Raw genomic sequence first — 23,661 nt, 5'->3', positions numbered from 1 at the left:
TGACCTGTTTCGAAGAATGACCTGACATATGTTATAGCGAGCTAGCTAGTCCTCTTTCCACGTCTTCCTAGCTTTATTAGCTGCGGAGATGGCCGGGTGTGGCAAAATACGCCGCCTCCCTCACCCCCGCCCCTCACCATGGCAAAGTTGGCTGAGGCCCCCACCCGGGCGCGGGGCAGGACTTAGGTCATGCAGTATGCCACTATGATTAGGACCTCCGCCACGGTTTTGTGGTCCGCGCGATCCAGACAAACAGGGAGATGCCCGTCCGAATCAGTCTGTGTCTGTCTGTCTGTCTGTCTGTCTGTCTGTCTGTCTGTCTGTCTGTATGTATGAGTATCTGACTGCCTGTCTGTTTGTATGTCTGTCTGTAAATCCGTCTGTCTGTGTCCGGATTTGTCTTGTCAGTCTGTCTGTCTGTCTGTCTGTCTGTCTGTCTGTCTGTGTCCGGATTTGTCTGTCTGTCTGTCTGTCTGTCTGTCTGTCTGTCTGTCTGTCTGTCTGTCTGTCTGTCTGTCTGTCTGTCTGTCTGTATGTCTGTCTGTATGTCTGTCTGTCTGTCTGTCTGTCTGTCTGTCTGTCTGTCTGTCTGTCTGTCTGTATGTCTGTCTGTCTGTCTGTCTGTCTGTCTGTCTGTCTGTCTGTCTGTCTGTCTGTCTGTCTGTCTGTCTGTCTGTCTGTCTGTCTGTCTGTCTGTCTGTCTGTCTGTCTGTCTGTCTGTCTGTCTGTCTGTCTGTATGTCTCCCTGTATGTCTGTGTCCGGATTTGTCTGTCTGTCTGTCTGTCTGTCTGTTTGTCTGTTTGTCTGGCTGTCTCCGGATTTGTCTGTCTCCCTGTCAGCCTGCTTCTCTGTCTGTGTCTCCCTCCCCTCCCCTGCCCCCCCCCCAGCACCCCTCCCCCCTCCCACGCTGTGACTCATCATGGTCAACCTGCCTGCAATGGCCCGCACCAGCTCAGTCGTGCCCTGGCTGTACGACCGTGAACAGCCCCCGTGTTGGCCTCCCATACGGGGAGACGGACCACCTTAGCCCGGGAGGCTCTGTCGGGTGCCTGCTGGACTGCACAGAGTAAAGTTAGTTGCAGTGGTAATTTCACTGCACTGAACTCTTGTCGCGTGGTATTTGTTTATAAATTTAAATACCAAAATTATCCAAATTTGATTTCGTGATTATGCAAAATTAAGAACGGCTATTTTGTTTTTATTCATTCTACTGCGGTTCATTGAATAATTACAAGTGTAACGACGAGTGCCTGGAAGATTTTTGGACGTCTGCCAACTTCACATCACCAGGGATGATCCAGGTGAGTTTACTGTGCATTTCTGACAGCTGCAGCACCAGCTCGTAACAAATGACGTCACTGATTGGTGACGTCATCATCTAGAAGGCCACCGGGCGATTGCGGAGGCGTTCCCGCTGATTTTGTTCGACAGACTGAGCTGATTATGGCTCCTGACGGCGTATAACGGCGCACTAACTCGCTAAGGACAGTAGCCAGTCACGCGGGGTGCCACTAAAGAAGAAAAGTCATGTCGTGACACTCGGCAGGAAACGGTAGGAAAAAGTAATATAAGATAGAGATCGGCTGCCCTGTATTGTAGGCGTAAAAATCCGCCGAATTTGGGACTGTCGCCGAAATTAATTGCTACTGGTGGGTTCGTCCGACACCTGAAGGTCATAAATGTCAATGCAGTGTGTCTGCAACATTCCAATATTAGCGCACAATGTTGAGCCACTGGTCTATTTCGCGCGATGCAGCCTCGTTGCTCGTGCACCCTGATACACCCAATCGAGCCAATACTGTTCTATGTATTTCATTACTGAAAATATCTCAGTCGGTTCAGCGTGATGAGTCTGCATGCATATTTTGTCGTAAATTGTTTCAAAGAAGTGACCATTAACCATTTTGTCTGTGTATGATGTTAAGTCTAACGGAATGATCGCAACACCTCTGTCACTTTTTTTCTATAATAGGCCTTGATTATTATATTGTATTCGTCTTCTCCCGGCATTGCAGCATGCAAGTGCAACACCGAGTCCCGATTACAGCAGGTTTACCCATATGCTGCACTCTGAAGATTATTTGTAACTGATCAGGATTTAGTACTTAGACTAGAAAATGTCAACCCATAGATATCTGATATGATGCAACTTCTTATCTGTGTTCTTTGATTTGCACCGGCACATCAACCAATGACAAACCAACATAATTACCTGCTTATCCAAGCAGCGTTGCGGCCAACTGTGTCAAGGACGTGTTGCACGGCAGAAAAACAGCAGCTGCATCTGACTCACAGCTGCATTTTTATTTTTTCCTAAATTAGCAACTAAACAACATCTAGGCATTGAAAGGGTATCAATGCTTATTACCACAGCCTAGGATATGGCGCAAAAACTGCTAGCATAATGCGGCAACCACAATTAGTTATTTGTGTATAGTTTTACTTTTTGAAGCTTCTAGTGCCAGTGCATCCACGCTTATGTTTTTACTATATACACATTGCCCTTTTTTATCAGTTCACTTCAGTTCAGAACAGTTTATTTTATTGAAGTAAGAGTGTTAGCGGGCAAAGACGGCCGGCGCTCGGCGCGGTCGGTCCCCCGCGCCAGCGCACATGTGCGTGTCATGTGGCCCCTGTCCTGGTTCTCATGCCCACGTGTTGCGTACCTTGGGGGCTGAGACGGACGGGGGCCCGACATGCCGACAGTCTTGGACGGGACTTCGCCAGTGCGACACGGCCCGGTGTCATACGACGTGGCCGACGCGGCCTGACGAGAACGACGAATTGCGCTGCATGTGATCGCCCAGAGGTGCACAAACCTTCCTACTTGCCTACAATGTAGGAGACAGGAAAGAGCCGAAGAGGGCAGCCGCGAGACAGATTTCAGTTTGTGTTTTCTGTACAAAAATGACTATAAAAACAGCTAACTGGTAGCAATTGGTCGGTACAATCAGCTGTCAACGGGATTTGGTCATTCCATTTCTTAATTTCTTAACGTGTCTTCAAAAACAGTTCCTACAAATCTCCTCCATGAGACACCCACGAGACAGTTCCCATTGGATTAACATTGTGTCTCATGAGACACCGTGTAGGTAAAATGTAGGAAGAAAAACTGCGAAAGTGGTGGGCATGTTTCGAAAAACGGCGCACAAATTCTTTGGGCGCCTATCAGTTAAAACAAAACTCCTGTTCGAAAATGGGTTCTGTTAAGTTTCGTCAGCTGGTTTCCATAGCAACCGCCATTCGTGGGACAAGCTGACGCCATTTGCTAGCGCGTTGCGTGGTAACCAGCTATCGGTGTCAGTTGAATTTGAAAGATAATTGTAACAGTGAACAGCTCCTTCAGTTGCTTGTACTGTGCTGTGGATGTGTGTCTTGTGCAGTGTAAGGAGTGTAAGCAAAGCAAAAGGACTTCACATTATATTTTGTGATAGTGTGGTAATATAAGGTTGTGAGCTCCAAGTGGAGTTAAGGAATTGCCAAAGAAATGAAAACTCTGCATGGGCCGGAAATCTGCAGCCTGCACTTCTAAACTCTTCATAAGAGGTTCGTGGCAGGGGGCATTTTGGGGAGCGATTATGTGGAGGTGCTGGTAAGTAGGTAGGTACCCAACCTAATTGGCTTGGTGAGAACTGAAACTGGGTATCCATGCTAAGAACTGAAAACTGGGTACCCATGCTAAAAATCGTGTGTCCTTATGTCACATATTCCTGTAGATATTAGATAAGCCAATTGATTCATTTATCTGCAGTTATATTGGAAAAAATAGTGTGGCAAGCAATTGAAGTGGCTTTCAGAAACAACTACAAAGGTGTGAAGGATTATTAACTGAATTGTGAAATTGCTTTACCTATCCTATCTGATTACTTCAACTTTTTTTAAAGTTTCCATTCATTTTGATGATAAAGGACAACATTGAGAGATGCTAGCATGCAGGTAACTACCTATCTAGCTTTAATGTAAATAGGTGATAATTTCCTTCAAAAGAATATTGGCTCTTCAATGTACTGGAGTTTTAGTAATTGAAGGCATCTCACTTCATTTTGAACATTACCTAGGTATAACTTCTCTAGGCTGCATGACAAATTTTCAATTTCCTTGTTGTAACACCAATACCACAAACATTCATCTGGGCACAAGGCTCACAACATCAAATTATTCATGTTTTATAGACAGGTATATAGCAAAAAGGCAACAGAGATATGTGATTATTTTCAGCATATGCTTTGTGTTCAGTTGTGTATATAATAATTTTGTGGGTGGAAAATGTGTCATGAATTGTCTACAGGTCTGTGTAGAATTGTGAATGATATGAATATAGAAAAATGTAAATGGTCAGTTAAGTAGTCAACATGTTTACTCAATATCAAGATATGATGACATGGAGTTTGCTAATGAGTTTGCTCAAAGGCCTTTCAGTTAGTGTGGGAAGCAGCAATTTGAAGCACAAGCTTATAAAACTGATTTGTAATGGGGTTTGTGAAGTTCTCCATATATTTCACACAGAGCAATGTACCAGTACCTAATGCATTGCATTATTTTAAAATGAGGGAGACCATACTAAGTTGTCAGGTAGGCTTTGACATTGATTTCAAGATAAGACATGTAGGTGCTTTTTGCTTATAACTTGTCCTCATTCTCTGACTAAAGGAGTGGCAATACAATCTGAGTTGTTCTATTTTCCTCTTGCCTTGCCATTTTTGACATAATCCTTGCCCAATGCCCAGGCTATATGTAGGCATGATGAAGGTCAATCAGATGACATATTTCAAATATCACAGTCATAATTCCAGTTGAATTTGCCTAACTTTATTTAAACAATATAAGATTAGACATTGCATAGCTATAACAGGATATTTGAGCCACCACTGGCATAGAAATTAATAGATTACAAAACATTACTCAGCAAAACATTTTTATCAGTCATTGAGAGTGGAGGAAACACATCTAGACTTGACAACAAATTCTACAATTCATGTTGGCATAAGTAATAATTCAAATGGATACTTAGTGCATTTTTCTTAAGATTTTAAGCACTACATGAGATCCATCCAAAGGCACAGACCCAGAACAAAGGCTGTGTTATGAACAAGGACAATGCACCTTTTTTGGTATTTTAACATGTTGCTATATTCCGACATCCTAAGAAAAATAATATGGCCATCTGCCCTGCTTCATTTGATACGTATCGATGAGAAATTGGATGTTGCGGGAATGCTGTTAGCTTTCCGGCAGTTGTCTCCAGCAGCGACAAAATGGCCGCTTACTTTCTGTCAAACATTTGCTTTCATATGGCTAAGTACATTAAAGGTAGTGTGCCAGCTTTCCTGGACCGTATGGAGTTAATGGCCCAGATAAGGAGAACCGGATTTTTAGAACTTATCCATACCTTCAAAACTCATGGAAACGTCTTAAATTCTTCAAATTTTGAGTACCCCAGTGCGAAATTCGCCCCGACGGGTTGTCGGTCGTACCCCAACCACATTTCACACCACTATGAACAATAAATGCACACACTGAAATCGCTATTACCGATATGCTCATCCAATCAAGTTTCGATAAACCCGTTCATCATCAGCTCCTGCGGTTTCGAACACGCCTGTTAGGTGGTGCGGTAGACCGCGCCCAAAGCCAGGGCCCCGGTAACGTGAGGTAGCCGAGTCAGGGCAGCGTGCGCTGACCCAAGCCGGAGCCGCGCGTCCTCCCGGTGTCATGTGATAGCCCGGGGCTGCCCGCGGGGATGCGGTAGACCGCGCCCAAAGCTGCGGCCCCGGCTTGGGTCAGCGCACGCTGCCCCGACTCGGCTACCTCACGTTACCGGGGCCCTGGCTTTGGGCGCGGCTTCTGCTCATACTTTGTGGTGCGGTGGTGGTGCGTCGGGCTGCGCGCTCTGACTTCGGCCAAGAAAAATGCGTCAGCTGATCATTGTCATTTCTGCCACTTGCGTGTGGTGAAATGGGGTCATAACTTATGAGACGGCTTTTTCATATCAATTATTTTACATAAAATCATATTTCAAACCATAAATAATGTTCGACAGCCAAATAAAAGAAACAATACCAATATAGGCTTACAGTTTAAGGCTCGACATTGTGTTGTCTACGATTAGACAGCTGATAACTCATTCCCGTACGTCATATGGTCGTAACACTATAATGACCTTTGCTTATTGTCACATGTGCGCCGCATTCGCGATTGTTGCCGACGCCTGTTTGCAGGTGAGTCCACTACAGTTGTTATACATATCTAAAAACCGATAAACTTTTAGGCGAAAAAGGCACTATTCCAGGCCCATTTTTGATTTTTTTTGCGATATTAGGTAAAAACAGAAGCTTCTTATCCTAGGAAAAATAAAATGGGAAATCTTTCAAAGGTGGCACACTACCTTTAATTTCACTCAGTCTAACTTTGTCTAGCAAATCTCCAGTTTTACTTCGGAAAAACCGGCAGCGTGTTCCACATTGGTGTCCCCGCCAGGCGAGGCATTTCCGTCGGCCGTCGATGTCCTTCGGTCATATAACCCCTAATAAAACTAGCGCGTCGAACGATCGGCAGCATGGATGGTCTCACACCATCCATGGCAGGGACCGACCTCACAGATCCGCGCAGAAAACAGCAATATCGGATTTATCTGCCTCTAAACTGTAATGTATGAATGCGTCGTGAAAATTTTACATGACAGCTGAGGTTTGCTAAATAAAAAAATTATACCAGGATCTGTATTAAAGAAGAGATTAGCGATGCACGTGAAATGTGTATACATTGCACTATATATGTAGTCAGCGATGGATTATAAAAGGATGCTTCTTAAAGCCTACAGTCAAAACGTTTTCTGAAAGTTTGTGGTCCTTCTCAATATGATAGGTATTCCATCGCAATTTAATGGGCTTCGTTCCATTAGCAAATATTGCAAAATCGTCCTCAAATGTTTTCTTACCTAAATGAAGTAATGTTGATCCAGGAAAAAAACTTGTTACACACTCCTTAAAGTTTCAGATTCCTAAACAGAAACACTGATGTGCACCGCACACTGCAGCGTTAGGTCACTTCACCTTCAGCCCGCCAAGTAGTAACTGCCCCACTAAACGGGAGACGCTATGGGACGGCAGATGGACGCCCGTCTGGTCCATGTGGAACTGAACCCTCATTGGATGAGAGGAATTAATTGGGCGTCCCTATGGTTTCATTAGGGTAGTTCTTGACTTTCCAGTGTTTCCAGACACAGTCAACAACTAGACCGCCTCACTCTAGTCTATTTATACACCACCAGTATGCATTTCAGGTGGAGGTGTACCAAGCCCTGCCTCGCACTTTGCCCAAAGCAGTGCATAACCGCATGTCTGTCGGCTTCTTAAAAAATGACGATATATCTGCGGATAGCTTCAGAAAGAAACACACTTCAGAAATAGCGTTTACGTCCTGTAAATATGAATAACTCTAATGTAATATAACCAGCTTTACTTGAAAGCATAGATAAGCTTGGATATACCTAAAGATGATCGGTGAGACAAACCAGAGCCATCGGAGACCGTGTAGGAGACAGGCTGGGCTTTTTGTGCACCTCTGTGATCGCCGTATTTTACCCATTTTGATCCCTTGCTTACTACTCTAGAATAGACTTGTATGCATCATAGATGTCACCGCCCGCAGCGGTATTACCATTATCAGAGCGCGAGTACAGTTTCTCGAGCTTACAAAAGCAGTGATAAATTTGCGAGAGTGTTCCCCTCCCAACCGAGGAGGGGAACACTCTCGTTTAATGCCAACCTTGATTCGAACCTTAATTCTGAACACAGTATCGTTTATCGTGTATATCGACTCGATTATTTGTACTGCATCGATTGATTCATTCGAGTATACTCATTCATTCATTCATTCGTTTTCGCATCGCTTCGTCTCGAATCTCGATCATAACTTCTTTCATTCATACCTCATTCATTCACATCATAACATTATGTTTCACCTCGGCATAACATCGACTCGTCCGTAGCAATAGATGAACAATATCGTTTTGTGGTCCTCCTAATGACGAACTGATTCATCGAGCATGAATGCGGACGAACGAACGAATTGAACGAGTACATAGGGGTGAACAAATAGAACAAAGCAATGAACATAAGTATTGGTTGATCGGCACTATTATAATTCTATTATTACTTTTTCCGGATACTGAAAGTTTCGTCGCGATCGGCCGCTTTTTACGCGAGTTATTCGCGAAAACCGAGGAGGGGGGGGGGCGTTCGACCACTCCCCCACCGGGCGAGGGCTCAGGTTCCCTTATTATGTGTGCAGCTAATTGACATCACATATAATCACGCAATGAGATTTACATGAGTCATCGCATGTGAAGCCAACATTTACATGGCGTTATCACGAGCATGAGCAACCACATCAATTAGTAACTTGTATCTACTCTAGTGGTGTCAATTACGGAAAATCGGAATACCGATACCAAACCAAATACCAACCAAAACCGTGGAGAAATACCGAAACCAAACCAACTTGGGAAAATGAGGAAAATGCCAACTTTTTACCGATTTCTTAGCCTCTTATACATTAGTGAGGGTTCATGATACCAACAAAATACCAAACCCATTACGATTGAAATACCAAATACCAAGTTGGTATTGGTTTGGTATCGGTATACCAAAAAGTTGGTATCCGATTGACATCTCTAATCTACTCATCTCTTATGGAGCCGATATCGATCATTTATCCGACGTAAAAAATTCATCATTTCAATTCAACGAAACGTTTTATGAACAAAGAGCTCATTACAAAAATAAGGAAGTCTGGGCTGGGTTTACCAAGCATTAGCGTCTATATTTTTTATCATTTATTTAATCAATATCTCTAGATCTCAATCAGTATCCCACAACTCATACATCATACATTACATCACTCATTACTCATACTCATACTCATACATCAACTCATACATTAACCCGCGCCCTGATGGGGGGGGGGGGGCCATTTTGGCCCCCCCCTGTGGTTTTTCTTAAATAGCGAGAAAACGGCGGCGCGCAGCGCCGCCAAATTTTGGGTACCTTACCGGACATCAATTTGACACCTTCACACAAAATTTCAAGTCACAGGTCACCTCAGGTCAGGAGTTATTGAGGTCAAACTGAGGTCATGTTCGAGTAAAAATGAGCAAAAAACATGACATCTTGAAACGCTCACCAATTCTACAGTTCACAAGCAATTTTAAAGTTCTTTATGTGGTTGTGTAGAGAAAAAACGGTGCTACAAAACTGCTATCTCAGATTTTTGAAATTTTTGGATTTTGACCCCCAAAAATCAAAAAAATTGATTTTTTTAGAAAAACTCAAAAAATTTCCAAAAATTTTTCGAATTTCGAAAAAACCGGAATATATGTGATAGTCCCTGCGCTCTTCGATATACATACCAAATTTTAGATCGATATCTCTTTTTTTGGCCAAGTTATAGCGAAAAAACTGTTAAAAATTGATGACGTCAAATTTTTGAACTCAATTTTTAGCAATTCTAGACCTCGTAGCGCAAAACGGAGACCACCATTGAACTCCCCGTGACGAGCTGCATCGAATCGATACCCATTTTATGCAAAAATATCAACTTTGAAATTTGACCTAATTTGACCTGACCTTGACCTGACCTTGACCTGACCTTGACCAAAACATGACCTAAGCTGGCCCTAAAGTCTGTCTGACCCACATAATCGCATTTGTCATGTAAAATGGACCATAAAACATGTATCACACGACACTTTCATATTGTGACCCCCCAGTGACCTGACCTCTGTGACCTGACCTGGTATCAGTGACCTCAAATAGCAAAATATGTGTTTGAAGAACATTTCCCCATCGATGATTTTCAATGAAATGCATTTTACACGATTTTACAACGCATTTCTTGAAATGCCTGTAAACGGTGAAAATTCGACCTTTGACCTGACCTGTGACGTCATCGGTTTGACCGAGGTCAATGAAATTGGGTCACAAGGTAGTTCCCTGTTGGGGCTATCCAACACCGTTTACCGCTTGTCGCTATGTTGCGTGGTTCTCGAGATCTGAGGGGGGGGCCAAAATGCCCCCCCCCCCCATCAGACCGCGTTGCTCGGCAGACCCCATCTGGGCGCGGGTTAATATCACCAAATTTTGAAAAATATGACTGGGACCAGCAAACAACAAACCATTCCACCCCTTATGGGAACAGAGGGAACACTAACAACAAATGATTTGGAAAAGGCAAACACACTTAATTTTTATTTTGCACAACAAACTCATCTTGACACATTAAACCTAACTACCCCACAGATCTCACCCAACCTCACTGGTATCCCAATCCTCAATCATATTCAGGTGTCAGCTCCAGATGTTTTAAGAGCTTTAAATTCCTTGGATGCAAACAAATCTACAGGGCCTGATAAAATTCCAAGTAAACTTTTAAAGCTCTGTGCTGTACTTATCTATGAACCTCTGACGAAACTTTTTAATAAATCCCTCAGCTCAGGGTACTTCCCTACAATCTGGAAACAGGCCAACGTTTCTGCCATTTTCAAAAATAAAGGTTCAAACTCAGAACCCACCAACTATCGCCCAATTAGTCTTTTATCATGCACTTCCAAAATTCTTGAAAAACTAGTTTTTAAGGAGATATACAAACATCTATCGGAAAATGACATCCTTTCCGATAAGCAAAGTGGCTACCGGCCAGGCCATAGTACCCAAATGCAGTTGATTTATCTCTCACACAAATTGTTTTTATCACTGGACAACAACGAAGATTTTACTGCCGTGTACCTTGACATTTCAAAATATTTTGACAGAATCTGGCATGAGGGTCTTTTATACAAGTGCAGAGCGCAGTGTGGCATTTCTGGAGCCATTTTGGAGTGGTTAAAATCTTATCTTACTGATCGAACACAAAGAGTGCGAATAGGAAACACATTCTCTGACTGGCAGAAGATTAAGGCTGGCTGCCCCCAGGGGTCGGTCCTCGGACCCCTTTTAGCCCTTATTTACCTTAATGATCTATCTAATTTAACTGAAAACCAAATTTTATTCTTTGCTGACGACACCTCTCTTTATTCCTCTCACCCGCGAAATTCACTCGAACACCAGCAGTCTCTCCAGCGCGACCTCGATGTCATCAAACAGTTCGGCGATAAATGGGGAATTCATTTTAGCCCACAAAAGACACAGCAGCAGACATTCACCACAAGACAAGACACACAGACACTACAGCTGACTTTTGGAGGTGAACGGATTCCAACTTCATCTAGCCACACACATCTAGGACTGACGTTCTCGACTGACTTACGCTTCCACGAACATGTGAACAAAGTTGTAACTAAAGTAAATAGAGCACTTAGCCCTATCTATCCTGTCGCTAAATACTTGCCAAGACAAGTATTAAATGACATTTATTTTACTTACATTCGACCACTTTTCGACTACTGCGACATAGTGTACGACGGACACCTGACGACTTCAGACATCTTCAGACTCCAAAAACTACAGTACAGAGCGGCGAGACTAGTGACTGGTGCCCTTTACAGATCTCCAACTGACAAGTTGCATAAGGACCTGGGGTGGGAAACACTGACGACAAGACGACTGACTCACAGACTGACATTTTTCCATCAACTCCGCCATCCACCGCCATCAACTCCTGCCTATGTAACAGACCTAATCACGCCGACGCGCCAGGACTCGACTCAACGTAACCTCCGCACCTCATCACTGCTCACGCTCCCGAAAAACCGCCTATCCTGTTTCCAGCGATCCTTCATCCCTGAAACTACCAGATCCTGGAATTCCCTCCCCGAACATATTCGTCAGATCCGATCACGCTCTAAGTTTTCCAATGAAGTAAGACAGCACTTCTGTCCCCAGCCCAACCCTTTCTTCTCCTCAGGATCCAAGCTAGGCAACACTCTCCACACTAGACTTCGTTTGCACATGTCCACCCTAAAAGCACACCTCTTCACAGTTTTATCTAAGGACACCCAAGATGCGGCCTGTCAGTGCGGTCATCCTTGGGAGGACTCACGTCACTTTATGCTGCACTGCCCTCTTTACGCTGACGAACGGACGCTTCTTTTTAACTCTGTCTCCACTGTATTCCACGACTTTGACGCTTTTTCTTTTAGAAGACAACTCGAAATTCTCCTAGAGGGTCAAGGTATTGGCGGCGGCGGCGGCGGGGAACTGGTCAGGGCCATTCAAAATTATATCATTGGCACTGGTAGGTTCATATAAAAAGCACGCTTTTGGAAGTAATTTCTCTAAGCATAATATAGGCGGACTGGCGACGGGCGGCTCTGCTTCTGGTCTGCTGGCTGGGCGGTCGGGGGCGGTGGTCGTGCCTCCTACCTTGTAGGGAACTGGGAGAGGTGCTTAGAGATAAGCGCTTGTCGCTTCTGCACCAATCCGTGTAAATGTATGACTGTGAAAATGCTTCTATAAATAAAATATGAATCAATCAATCAATCAATCAATCTATCTCCAATAAATCCACGATCTATCTCCGATAAATCCATCGCACCTGTTTAAACCCTCCTTGGCCCTCCCTTGCAGCATTGGAGTGTCCAGACTGTATATCGTGACCCCCTCCCCTCCCCCTCCCCTGGAGCTCGTGCTCGGTAGTGACGTCTGAACCCCCCCCCCCCCCTCTGTCTGAGGGGGGGGGGGTCGCACACGCACCATTTAAGTGCCGGAACTGCCGGACTACAAAACTAGTGCGTCAAGGACACCTAGCGAGCTGTCTGGCACCGCATCGCACGGAAGTTATATAGAGGCTAAGTACAGTTACATTTTACTGGAAATATATGGTGCTAGAATGCTTTACAATCGCAGTATTCGGTGTAATGGACTTGATTTTTGTTTTTGTCTTCCGATGATCTCCTGACGACTCACTTTTTATCATTCGTGTATATTAGCCGTTACGACGGGCAATCTGGCAAGTGGCAACTGCACCTAGTTTGACCAAATCTGCACCAAATAACTTTTATGGAAAATATTTTCAAATCATGAATTTATTTAAACGCCTAAATCGAAATCGTTATTCGAAATAAGATAAATAAAAACATTATTTTCCATCATAGCTCATGGGAACAATAATTTATGTACCCTGGCATGAGTCATCTAAGGCCATTTCAAAGCAAATCCCAACCACCTAAAAGCCATACGTCAGGAGCAAGGGGTTTAGATTGATCATTTTTTTCTTCACATGTTATTAATTCGTTAATTGTCGTTAATTGAATCTTACGAGACAAGGACGGACACTAGGAACAGATATAACGGAGTCTCTCAGCTGACCTTTATAAATTCAGATGTCATGGATCCCCACCTCAGTGGCGTTTGGGAAGAAGCTCAAGAGCGAAAAACGATGACTCGGTGGACACTTATGCTCAGTGACTGGGCATTTGTGGGACGGCCCGGGACGTTAATGGTGTGGTGAATTTACTGGCGGGGAATAGTCAGGAAATTCCGAGATTTTATTGGGTACGAATGAGCGCCGGTATAAGCGATGCATTTGCAAAAACGGTAAATTATTTGATGTGAATTATGAGCCTCTCTCTCTCTCTCTCTCTCTCTCTCTCTCTCTCTCTCTCTCTCTCTCTCTCTCTCTCTCTCTCTCTCTCTCTCTCTCTCTTCTATCCTCACCCTTGCCACTCACTTCTTACCAAGCTCCACGAATTAAGCTAAAAAAAGCTGCCTAATTCTCTTAGCATACCACCCATACCATCACACTTTTGTCATCTACAAGCCACAATTTGTCATACAGTAGGTGTACCTTGGTCGCGCCGTGGAGTCCCATGGAAGGATGATAATCGTGGCATAAGAATCGTTGAATTTATTGTTGATATTTTGGTATCGTTATTCTCGATTTACATCTTATACCAAAGTCCAAGGACGATATCTTTTTTATCTATGTAATGAAAACGCGAATAAAAATGAGGACGCCATTACGTCAATCACAGTTTGTAAATCATCATAAATTTGTTTGGTTATTTTGTGTTAATGGTATTAATCAAGGGAAAGAAACACTCGTATTAATGTTTGCCAATTTAACTGATCGTGTTTATGTAATAGTTCTTGGAGATCATTTTCCAGCCGACATATGTAACCGAACATCTGATGTTTTCACAGTAGTCACAAGATGCATGCTCGGTATTTAAATGATGCCTATATTTTGTTGAAACTCAGTGTCTTCACGCAATGTTCTGGAGCATGGCAGCAGACCCGAATGATGAGACAGGTCTCTGGCTATAGGCTGGAATTATCTGTAGCATGTATAAAATGTATGGTGATAGGTTAGACGGTGACCATTGGAATCGCTTGAAATAAAAAAAAACATGCAAATAACGGAGACCGGTTTATGGTTTGTCGATCATGGACACATATGTACACCAGCTTCTCCGCAACCACGCAATATACAATATATACAGATGCATTCGGGCCACTCTTGCAAGTACCTACCTACTCATAGACATACTCAGTCATGGATCCTAACTTTGCTAACCTTCTCGGGGCTCCGCGTAGAAGTGTGACGTGGCAGCTTTGCAGCGGGGTAGAAAATAGAGAAAGGTCATGACACACCAGCTCATCGTATTAGTCATCAAATCCAATTATAGTTCACAAACGTTCCTACTCACAGTTGCCCAGTTGGCACCATTCCTAGCACCGCCGCGATTATCTGTTACCACATCTATCGATTCTGTTTGTACTCTCCGACTGATCAGATTTCATCCCGTATCGCACCTGCAATCGCTGAACGGATGACCTTCATCATTTGGTGCACAAAGCCACTTACCAGAGCCGGTAGCCGTGAAAAATCATGCTCTCTGTCTGCACCTGTCTGCAGTTTGCAAGTCATCGAACACTGCAATGAGCTCGAATGAGTGTTTGATTTCATTTTAGCAACTGCATCCATAGAATAACCCAGTACACATTTATTACCAATAAAATTGATTCAACTAAGATAATATATGATAATTTCAAACTAACGGGTGCGATTTTTTGAAAAGAAAAGTTACTCGTTACTTTCAAATTCATGGTCGTGCTATTTCGTACCGTCAATTTTCCCCTTCTGCTTCGTTCTTACGCCAGGTTCCTTCCAATTTCTCAGTCACACCAGCTTATCCCGTTCGCTGCAGTTGCGTATCCAACATGGTATTTTTATCGTTGTCTCCACTAAGCCAATATACCATTATTGGTTCCAACATTTCATGTTTGCTCTGCTCCACTTTCCTTTAAATGCAACACCAAAACAACAACAAGAACAACAAGAACAATAAAATCAACAACAACAAAAAAAAACAGACGTTTAGGCATGGAACGTGTCTTCACTAGTAAAAACATGCAGCACGCACACATGCTCACTTTTCTTCTACGCATTTGTAAACCTTTTCCCCTACCCCTCCTTACGTCACTAAACCATTAATCTCTGTCCGTTCTGCTTGCACAGGCTGTAAATCCCTAACCTCCGGAGCGCTCCGCACGACTCCCTAACACCCCGCAATCACATCTCGATCACATGAACAACTCGTGATCACGAATGCTAATTTCCGGTATTGTGTGCGAATCACTATAGCGGTGGACCACCCTGACCTGACCGCTTCCACCCCTGACCCCCCGCGGTACCCCTGGCTGTGTGCGCACGAGCGGAACGGGTCGTGTACGAGTGGTGGTGGGGAGGGGTGTGGAGACGGACGGGGAGGGGAGTGGGGACGGACTGGGACTGCACTTGCAGACTGCAGGGACTACCGGTGGTGATAACACAGCAGCTCGGTCGAGTCACGAGTGGCTAAAGTCAAGGTCTGTCGAGCCAGGGACACTGTTGGACGTTTCTTTAGGCGACAGGGACAGTAGGCAGTTTGTTTCTTTCAATGCACTTCGGTGTCTCTTTAATTTAAACGGACAGTACTAGGTATGTGGTCTCTTGAGGTATATTTTTCCATTAGTTGACTTTAGCTGTGGTCGTGTGAGTGTCATGTGCCCTGCATCATGGTCATGTGCCCTTTATCCCCTGGGATTCATCAAATTATTATGATAATCTGGAATGGCCCGATCGAACAATAGGGATAGGGGCCTGCTTAATGCGCTCTAATCGTGCTTGTCATTGGTTTCGCTTTGTCATTTCGGCAGTAGGTATATTCTATCTAAATTGAGAGAGAGAGAGAGAGAGAGAGAGAGAGAGAGAGAGAGAGAGAGAGAGAGAGAGAGAGAGAGAGAGAGAGAGAGAATGAGAGAGAGAGAGAGAGACAGAGAGAGAGAGAGAGAGAGAGAGAGAGAGAGAGAGACAGAGAGAGTGAGACAGAGAGAGTGAGAGAGAGAGCTTGCATATGGACGATGCTCATACGTGACCCAATCTAGGTGACCTGAATGAAGTTAACCACATTGGTAACGCGACATCACACACTTGACTGATAAGATCGCACTATCTTGATGACTCAACGATAATGAAAACTGTGCGAGAGGTGAATTTTACGTATTTTGTTACACATCGACTTGTGTTATGAAAATTATTCATCTTATTTTGGATCACTAAATTACATTTTCATAAGGTCCACAAATTATTTCTTATTTGTCCTCTTTTTCAGCTAAGCTGTGCTGCGCTGTTGCGAAGGCGGACATCCTGCCTGTGGCTGCTGATTTGCAGCTTAATTTGGAAGGCCACCCTCGCCAACACGTTGGCAGACTTCATCAAACTGGTAAGATGTGAGCTTCTCACGTGTCAGACAAAAGGTGTGCTGCATTACTATGTAGTTTAGTAATTGAACAAAAATATTCCACTATCTATGTGTCTACTACTCATCAATTTTCTTTCAAAATCACGTCTTTTGTTGTTATCTCACATCTGTTCAAACGCATACTGTAAAGCATATAAGCATGACAATGCATTTGATATAATAATGCCGTTATAATAATCTATATGTGGATTTAATATCATTCGGTCACTCATGAAGCTCTTCAAATGATTTATGCATATGCGTATTAAATGGATCGAAGAAAGGTTATGCACTGTAGTTACAGTACGCGGCATGTTGTATTTTAGTTTGATTTAATATTTCGTCGTTTCCTGTGCTATTTTTTTGCTGTTTTTTTTGCGATTTTTCCCCATTTCCGTGTACTCTTGCCTAGTAAAGTCACAACCCAGTTACGATATTTGATAAAAACACTTTTTGTCTAGGGGTAGCTAGGTATGCACTCTTTTAACAGTTGTTTCGCTCGGAATGTAGTCGCATACATCGGCTCTAGCGTTAAATCTCATGTAACAACATAGTTTACTTTCATTCAACTTCCTTGTAGCGCGTGGTTAGACACGATATTCCGGTCAGCACTGCGCCTCAAACAAGATAACACGTGTAAACCTCTCTTTCTTTGGCCGCGGAACTTGAAATCACTTTTCCTGAACTCGTTCAACATGATCTAGCATTGCCCTAATTAGTGAAGATCGCTTATTTCACACAACAAAATTAAGAATATAATTATAATGAAATTTAAAAGTAATAAGATAAGAAAATCAACCGAGCAGAAAAGTGTTGATGCAAAGTTTGTTTATTACGTCACTGAACAAAAAACAGCATGGAATTGAAAACTCAAAGAATATATTCGAAAGATGCCAGCGCTAAATCGCATCAACCATGACATCACCGACACCAGTTATTTCACAAATGTACCGACATCAATAAGGTGTTAGTTGAACTTGTTAGTAACAGCTGATTACGTAATTGCTTTGTGAACATATTGATTAACCCGCGCCCGGCTGGGGGTCCTGGATTTCCATGCCCTGCTGGGGGGGAGGGGTGTTTGAACACCCCCCCCCTTCTAACTCGGCTCCTGGGCCACATAGCGATACGCGGAAGGCGGCGTTCGAAAATGCGTCAAAAATAATGAGGAAATCACTTCGGTCAATTTTTTGGTCAGGTCAAAGGTCAGGTCATCAGAGGTCATTGAAGGCAAAATTTCGCCGATTTCCAGGTCGAATGTCGACAATTTCCAAGAAGCCAACGCATAACTTGGGAACCAATAGAGCTACAGCGCCGCAGAAAAGCGCATTCGATAGCCCTATTAACGCCCTTTTTGAATAATTCTCTCAGATTTGACCTAACGTCAGCGGTTTTGCCTGCAGGGGGCAAAAACTGCAAAAATAACCGATTTTTTCGGAAACAGTTTTTCTGCAATAACTTTTGACCCAAGCCTTGTACGAGCTTTTTTTTACCGGCATCGTGTTCCTCTTGTCAAGACACATCGAATTAACTATAGCTTGACCTTGAAAGGTCAACTTGAAAATTTGACCTCAGGTCAAGGTCATGACCTGACCGGAAAGGGTTATGTTGCATATCAGTCGATCCGTATCGTGGATCTGAACACATCTAAGGCGTTTTCATCGCTCTAGCATGCCTCTATCAAAAGTTATTTGCGAAAAACCGTTAGATACCATTCGTGACCTAAGATGACCTCAGAGCATAAACAGGGGTCACAGACACCATTTTCATGTTCAGTGTGTCTAAACCAATTGTAATTCAGTGTTTGGGAGTGTTTATAATGTCTTTCGTCCAAAAGAGGCGCATTTCAATTTTCTCCCATTGACTTATAATGGGGAGGTCGCAAAATTGACCTGACCTTAGGTCATCGATAATAAAATTCTGAGATATACATTTTGTACATGCTATCTATTGCTCTTAGCAATCGCTGAAAGTTTCAAAGCAATCGGTCACTCGGTGTAGCTATGACAGACATTGAAACGTTTTATGAGGTGAGGTCACTTCAAGTGACCTGGTGACCTGACCTTGAATGACCTTGGTCTGACATTTTTACAACATGTGTAGAATTAATGTGTGATAAGGTGTACCAAAAACGGCGGCGCTCCGCGCCGCCGTTTTTGAGATATTCACGAAAAACCACAAGGGGGTGTTCAAACACCCCCCCAGCAGGGCGCGGGTTAAGTTTCTTTGTTTCGGTAAGTTTCGGTAACGTCTCTTTGAACATAGCACGAGACTTGCTAGCTGAATTACTGAGAAAACTGGATGACGCACAATGATTTGACCAGATTTCACAGACGATCAATTTCATCAAATTTATTTACTATTTCACAGACTCGTAGCTCGTATTTGCCAATACCTACAGCCCCACAGAGATAGACGACTTCTCAGGAATTATGTCTGAACTAATAAATAAATAGCACGGCGCTTAACATAACGTTAAATCGTCGGTGTTTAAAACTTATTTTTGAAAATATTATTCATATCTACAATACAATGTGCGCTTACCAGTTTTCTCAGTAATTCAGCTAGCAATTCTCGTGCTGTGTTCAAAGAGACGTTTACAGTGAGGGGCAAACTTAAGAAAAATGGACTATAGTGATGTCAATTACGGAAAATCGGAATACCGATACCAAGCCAAATACCAACCAAAACCACGGGAAAATACCGAAACCAAACCAACTTGGGAAACTGAGGGAAATACCAATTTTTTACCGATTTATTAGCCTCTTATACATTAGTGAGGGCTTAGTATCAACAAAATACCAAACACATTAGGATTGAAATACCAGATACCAAGTTGGTGTCGGTTTGGTATCGGTATACCAAAAAGTTGGTATCCGATTGACATCTCTAATATGCACCTCCGTGTACCTCCGTGTACACCTCCGTGTACCTGTTCCAGGAGGAGTACGTACCAGAGAGTCACTCTGGTCCGTTCGGTACCGTACCCCATAACGGTACATTTCTGTACCAGCCGGCACCGCCCGGGAAGAGTCCCCGCTGTGCCCGCGGGGGACTAACCTACTGTGCAGAGGTGCCCGTCTACCCCAGGTGAGGTGCCCGTCTACCCGAGGTGAGAAACTTGTGTGTACCGGGGTGAGAAACCCGTGTACTTACTCGAGGTGAGATTAACGTGTGTTCCAGGGGGGGGGGGGTGATAAACCCGTGTACTTACTCGAGGTGAGATTAACGTGCGCTCCCGAGGTGAGATTACCGTGTGTATGAAGGTGGGATGCCCGTTATTTTGTCAGAAATGGTTCTGTGTATTGTATTGCATTTTATTGTGTTACTGTGTGTAGTGGAGGTGAAATAACCGCATTGCGTTTGTCACAGGTGTTATAAATGCGTATCTCGAGTGAGATAGTACTCTTAAATCTAATGTCAGGTGTTCATGGATCACCGGTGTGCTTTCCCGTTCATCAGTTACCCAACATAAGTTATTTCCTAGTTTACAGTGAAAACATTTCATCAATCACCAAAAGTCAACGTAGGCGACCATACTTAAGGATAATAAAATAGTATTTTGAATGTTCTATACTGTATTTTGGTGATGTACTTGCCTAAACCATTATATAAATTCACTATGAATTCATCAAGCATTCCAAACAGCTTAATTGTTTTTTTTTATCTCAGCCAGCCATTCACTGACGCATCCGCGACCAAAAGCCCTGGTATGTTTCATACGCACCATTGACGTCATTTCCCTGTGTTGCATTCCAGTGACGTCATTCGTCGCCTTTTGACCCAGTGGAAGTACGACTTGTCATCCGTCTTCGTTAGTGAAAAGTCTGAAACATTGACCAGCACTCCTTCGTGAGTTACAGAAGAGAGAGAGAGAGAGAGAGAGAGAGAGAGAGAGAGAGAGAGAGAGAGAGAGAGAGAGAGAGAGAGAGAGTTGAGAGAGAGAGAGAGAGAGAGAGAGAGAGAGAGAGAGAGAGAGAGAGAGAGAGAGAGAGAGAGAGAGAGAAGCATGGTGTTTAAGAAGAAACATCTAATCCTTACGCTGTTAATCTTACCCTTTAACGACGACGGATAAGTACATTCATTAAAAAACGCCGAATTCCCGAAAAGAGCATGGGATGTGTTCAGAGAGACACGAATAGATTCTTATCACATATAATTGCTTTTCCTGAAAAATAAATATAGTTATATGCCTAGAGCCTAGAGGTGTCATTACAAAATAAATGTCAACCCTTTGTAATAGCAATATTGCTTAGTCCAAGCCTTGACATTCACATGGTCAAAAGCTTGGCACAGGTAGCAGTAAAAATCCATTTACACCACAAAGCATGCCATGATTCTTACCAGCTGTCCTTCTGAATTCTTTCTGTTCAGTCAGACGCCCTCCCGGAGGCGTGGTCGCCGAAAGTACGGCCGCCGCAGCTTCAGCCAATCACGGGACGCCGCCGGCCGGCGTCGACCAATCAGCGATCAGGATGACAGCGAGCCCGCCAAAAGCAGACGGTTTGGGTCGAACCAGTCTATTGCTCAGCTGTTTGCTGCGAGGCGTAACGAGGATGACGACGAGCCGGGGTGAGTTCAGATGTTTGACGTCACTGGTTTAAAAAGCAGTGTAAACTCTGCAAACAGAATCGTCTTTCGCCTGATAAATATCTATGTGAAGAGCATTGCTATAAGTTTTTATAAGAGCATTTATAAAGCATAATGAGGCAGTTACATTATTTTTGACTCAATATTCCTTATTCATTTGTCCATAAAAATGTCATTTCATGCCAAAATTTTCACGTAGCAAGTCAACTAAACTGCGAGGAAACAGCACCTTTATGATACAAGCTAAGCCATGAGACCTTTAAGTTTAATCTAAAATTTCTTCATCTAAGACGTTTTCGACGATTTCTTTAGAGGCGTCTCTGCGATGCATTTGTGACACCAGCTTGCAAATTACCTCAGGATGTTGTGCTTTTAATTATTATGATGGTGGGCTCGTTAAACGCCCGCATTTTCTGGCATCTCTGCTACGATGCTTTTGTTCCACCAGTGCACGGTGTTGTAAGAAAATAGTTATTTTTGTCTATGTTCCAGCTACAGCTTCACCTCTCAACGTCGACCGAGGAGGCAGGCAGATGACGTCACGGGAGGCTCCCAGCTATGTCCCACCATTGGTAGGTACTAATGACGTCACGAGACGGAGAGACTACTAGCTGCGTCACACAATTGATAGGTAGCGATGACGTCACGGGAGACCCTCAACTATGCCCCACCATTGGTAGGTATGAACCAATGATGTCACGAGAGATTCCTGACTATGTCCCACCATTGGTTGGTACTAATGACGTCATCATAGGTGGCGGAACGGGGAAGGCACCGGGGCACCGTGCCCCCCCCTTTGATCTGATCATTCATTAGCCCTATGGGCGTTGCATGGAGAGAATGGGACCAAAAGTCGGCATTGCCCCCCCCCCTTAATTGAAGGTGTTCCGCCGCCACTGGACGTCATATGAGATGGTGTAGCTAACAAAATTGCTAGTATCGTAACTGTCAGCTGACGGTAATAGCATTGTTTTGTTGTACTGTACGGAATTGTTGTAGCACTGCGACTGACATAAGAATCCTTGTTTCTCCAGGGCAATTCGTCATGCCGAAGGCAGGCCTCAACAGCCGCGGCGAATGGAGATACGTAATCAACGTGGACGATGAGGACGACGACAGTCAGGTGTACAGTCAGCTGGTGCGCACCGAACGCTGCCTGTGAGTGTAAAATAATACTTATAATGGGAGTTAGATATACACCCAGCTTGTGCGCACCGAACGCTGCCTGTAAGTGTAAAATTACACTGACGCCTAATGGGAGTTAGATATACACCCAGCCTGGTGAGCACAGAACGGTACATGTGAATATAAAATAACACCCGGATAGAGACGAACGCTGTTTGTGAGCATAAAATAGCACTCATACGAGGAGTTAGATTTACACCCAGCCGGTGTGCACCAAACGCTGCTTGTGTGTAAAATAAAGCATCAAAAGGAGGGGGCTAACTCTGCTCTCAGATTGTGCGCGGCGGAAGATATATGTGAATGTAAAATAGCACCATAGTTATGAATGTATGAACATTGGAATAAACTGTGAAATTTATTAATTCTAAACTTACATTAAGATCGAAAAACATGAACTTTTTGTAATTTATTATTTCATCCTTAATTTCACAAATAGTTCTCTGCAACGTTTGGTATCAAAGGTATCAACTCCACCGACCCGCCCGTGTCCCTCCCCAGGTCATCCCGCTGCTCAGGTCTGTGCACAATACCCGCCGGAATGGAGGCCTCCTGTCAACAACAGTACGTGCAGAAGAAATTGGTCGGCCTCGACCCCAGTGGTTCTCAGATGTACACCGACATCTACTGGCTGCCTCACTGCTGTGTTTGTCAAATTCGGTAACGTTAGACTATAGGGTTGTGAAGCACTGACGTAGAATACGACGGTCTAATGAACTGCACTGCATGAAGAGTATTGCTAGGACGGCGAATAAATAAAACGGTTACGGAAGTGTGTGTTTGTTCCTAGTTTATTGACAAGATTGCAAGATAACGCTATTCTTTTGGACTTGGTAATTGCACTAGGCCAGCAGCACTGTTTATAAAGACAGAGGCAAACAGATATACCGTCCGTCGAGTCAATCATGCTGTTGCAAACCTCGGCCGCTAGGCGGCGAAGTTAGGTTGCCGTGGTGGCGCTGGGTGTCCCTCGAGTCGCCGCATAACAGCAGAGATACAACTGAGCAAGCAACTGAGCACTGACAGTCACAATCCCTCACATCAATGCTGCAGGAGTATCTTCGTTCCTGAATAATTTTACAGTCTTTGTTCCGGGCCGGGCAATTCAAACACAGGACATGTCCAGTGAACACAAAAGAACACTCGTCCTCTTCACCATCGCCCGACA

The 23,661-nt window shown here is 43.8% G+C and overlaps 1 protein-coding gene across 1 annotated transcript; it reads left to right on the top strand.

The window, feature by feature from the left end:
- The first annotated feature begins 912 nt into the window (after positions 1-912).
- Positions 913-23,265, top strand: LOC122375307 (protein spaetzle 5-like). The gene is made up of 8 exons (XM_043354617.1): positions 913-1,302; positions 16,593-16,703; positions 19,663-19,811; positions 20,481-20,573; positions 21,096-21,293; positions 21,804-21,883; positions 22,346-22,469; positions 22,995-23,265. The coding sequence occupies exons 1-8, from the start codon at positions 1,294-1,296 to the stop codon at positions 23,155-23,157; spliced, it is 927 nt and encodes a 308-aa protein (XP_043210552.1). The 5' UTR covers positions 913-1,293; the 3' UTR covers positions 23,158-23,265.
- Positions 23,266-23,661: the final 396 nt, after the last annotated feature.

The sequence above is a fragment of the Amphibalanus amphitrite genome, unplaced genomic scaffold (assembly GCF_019059575.1).
Source record: "Amphibalanus amphitrite isolate SeventyFive unplaced genomic scaffold, NRLGWU_Aamphi_draft 001814F_arrow, whole genome shotgun sequence".
Classification (NCBI taxonomy): Eukaryota; Metazoa; Arthropoda; class Thecostraca; order Balanomorpha; family Balanidae; genus Amphibalanus; species Amphibalanus amphitrite.
This window is presented reverse-complemented; position numbering and strand designations above follow the sequence as displayed.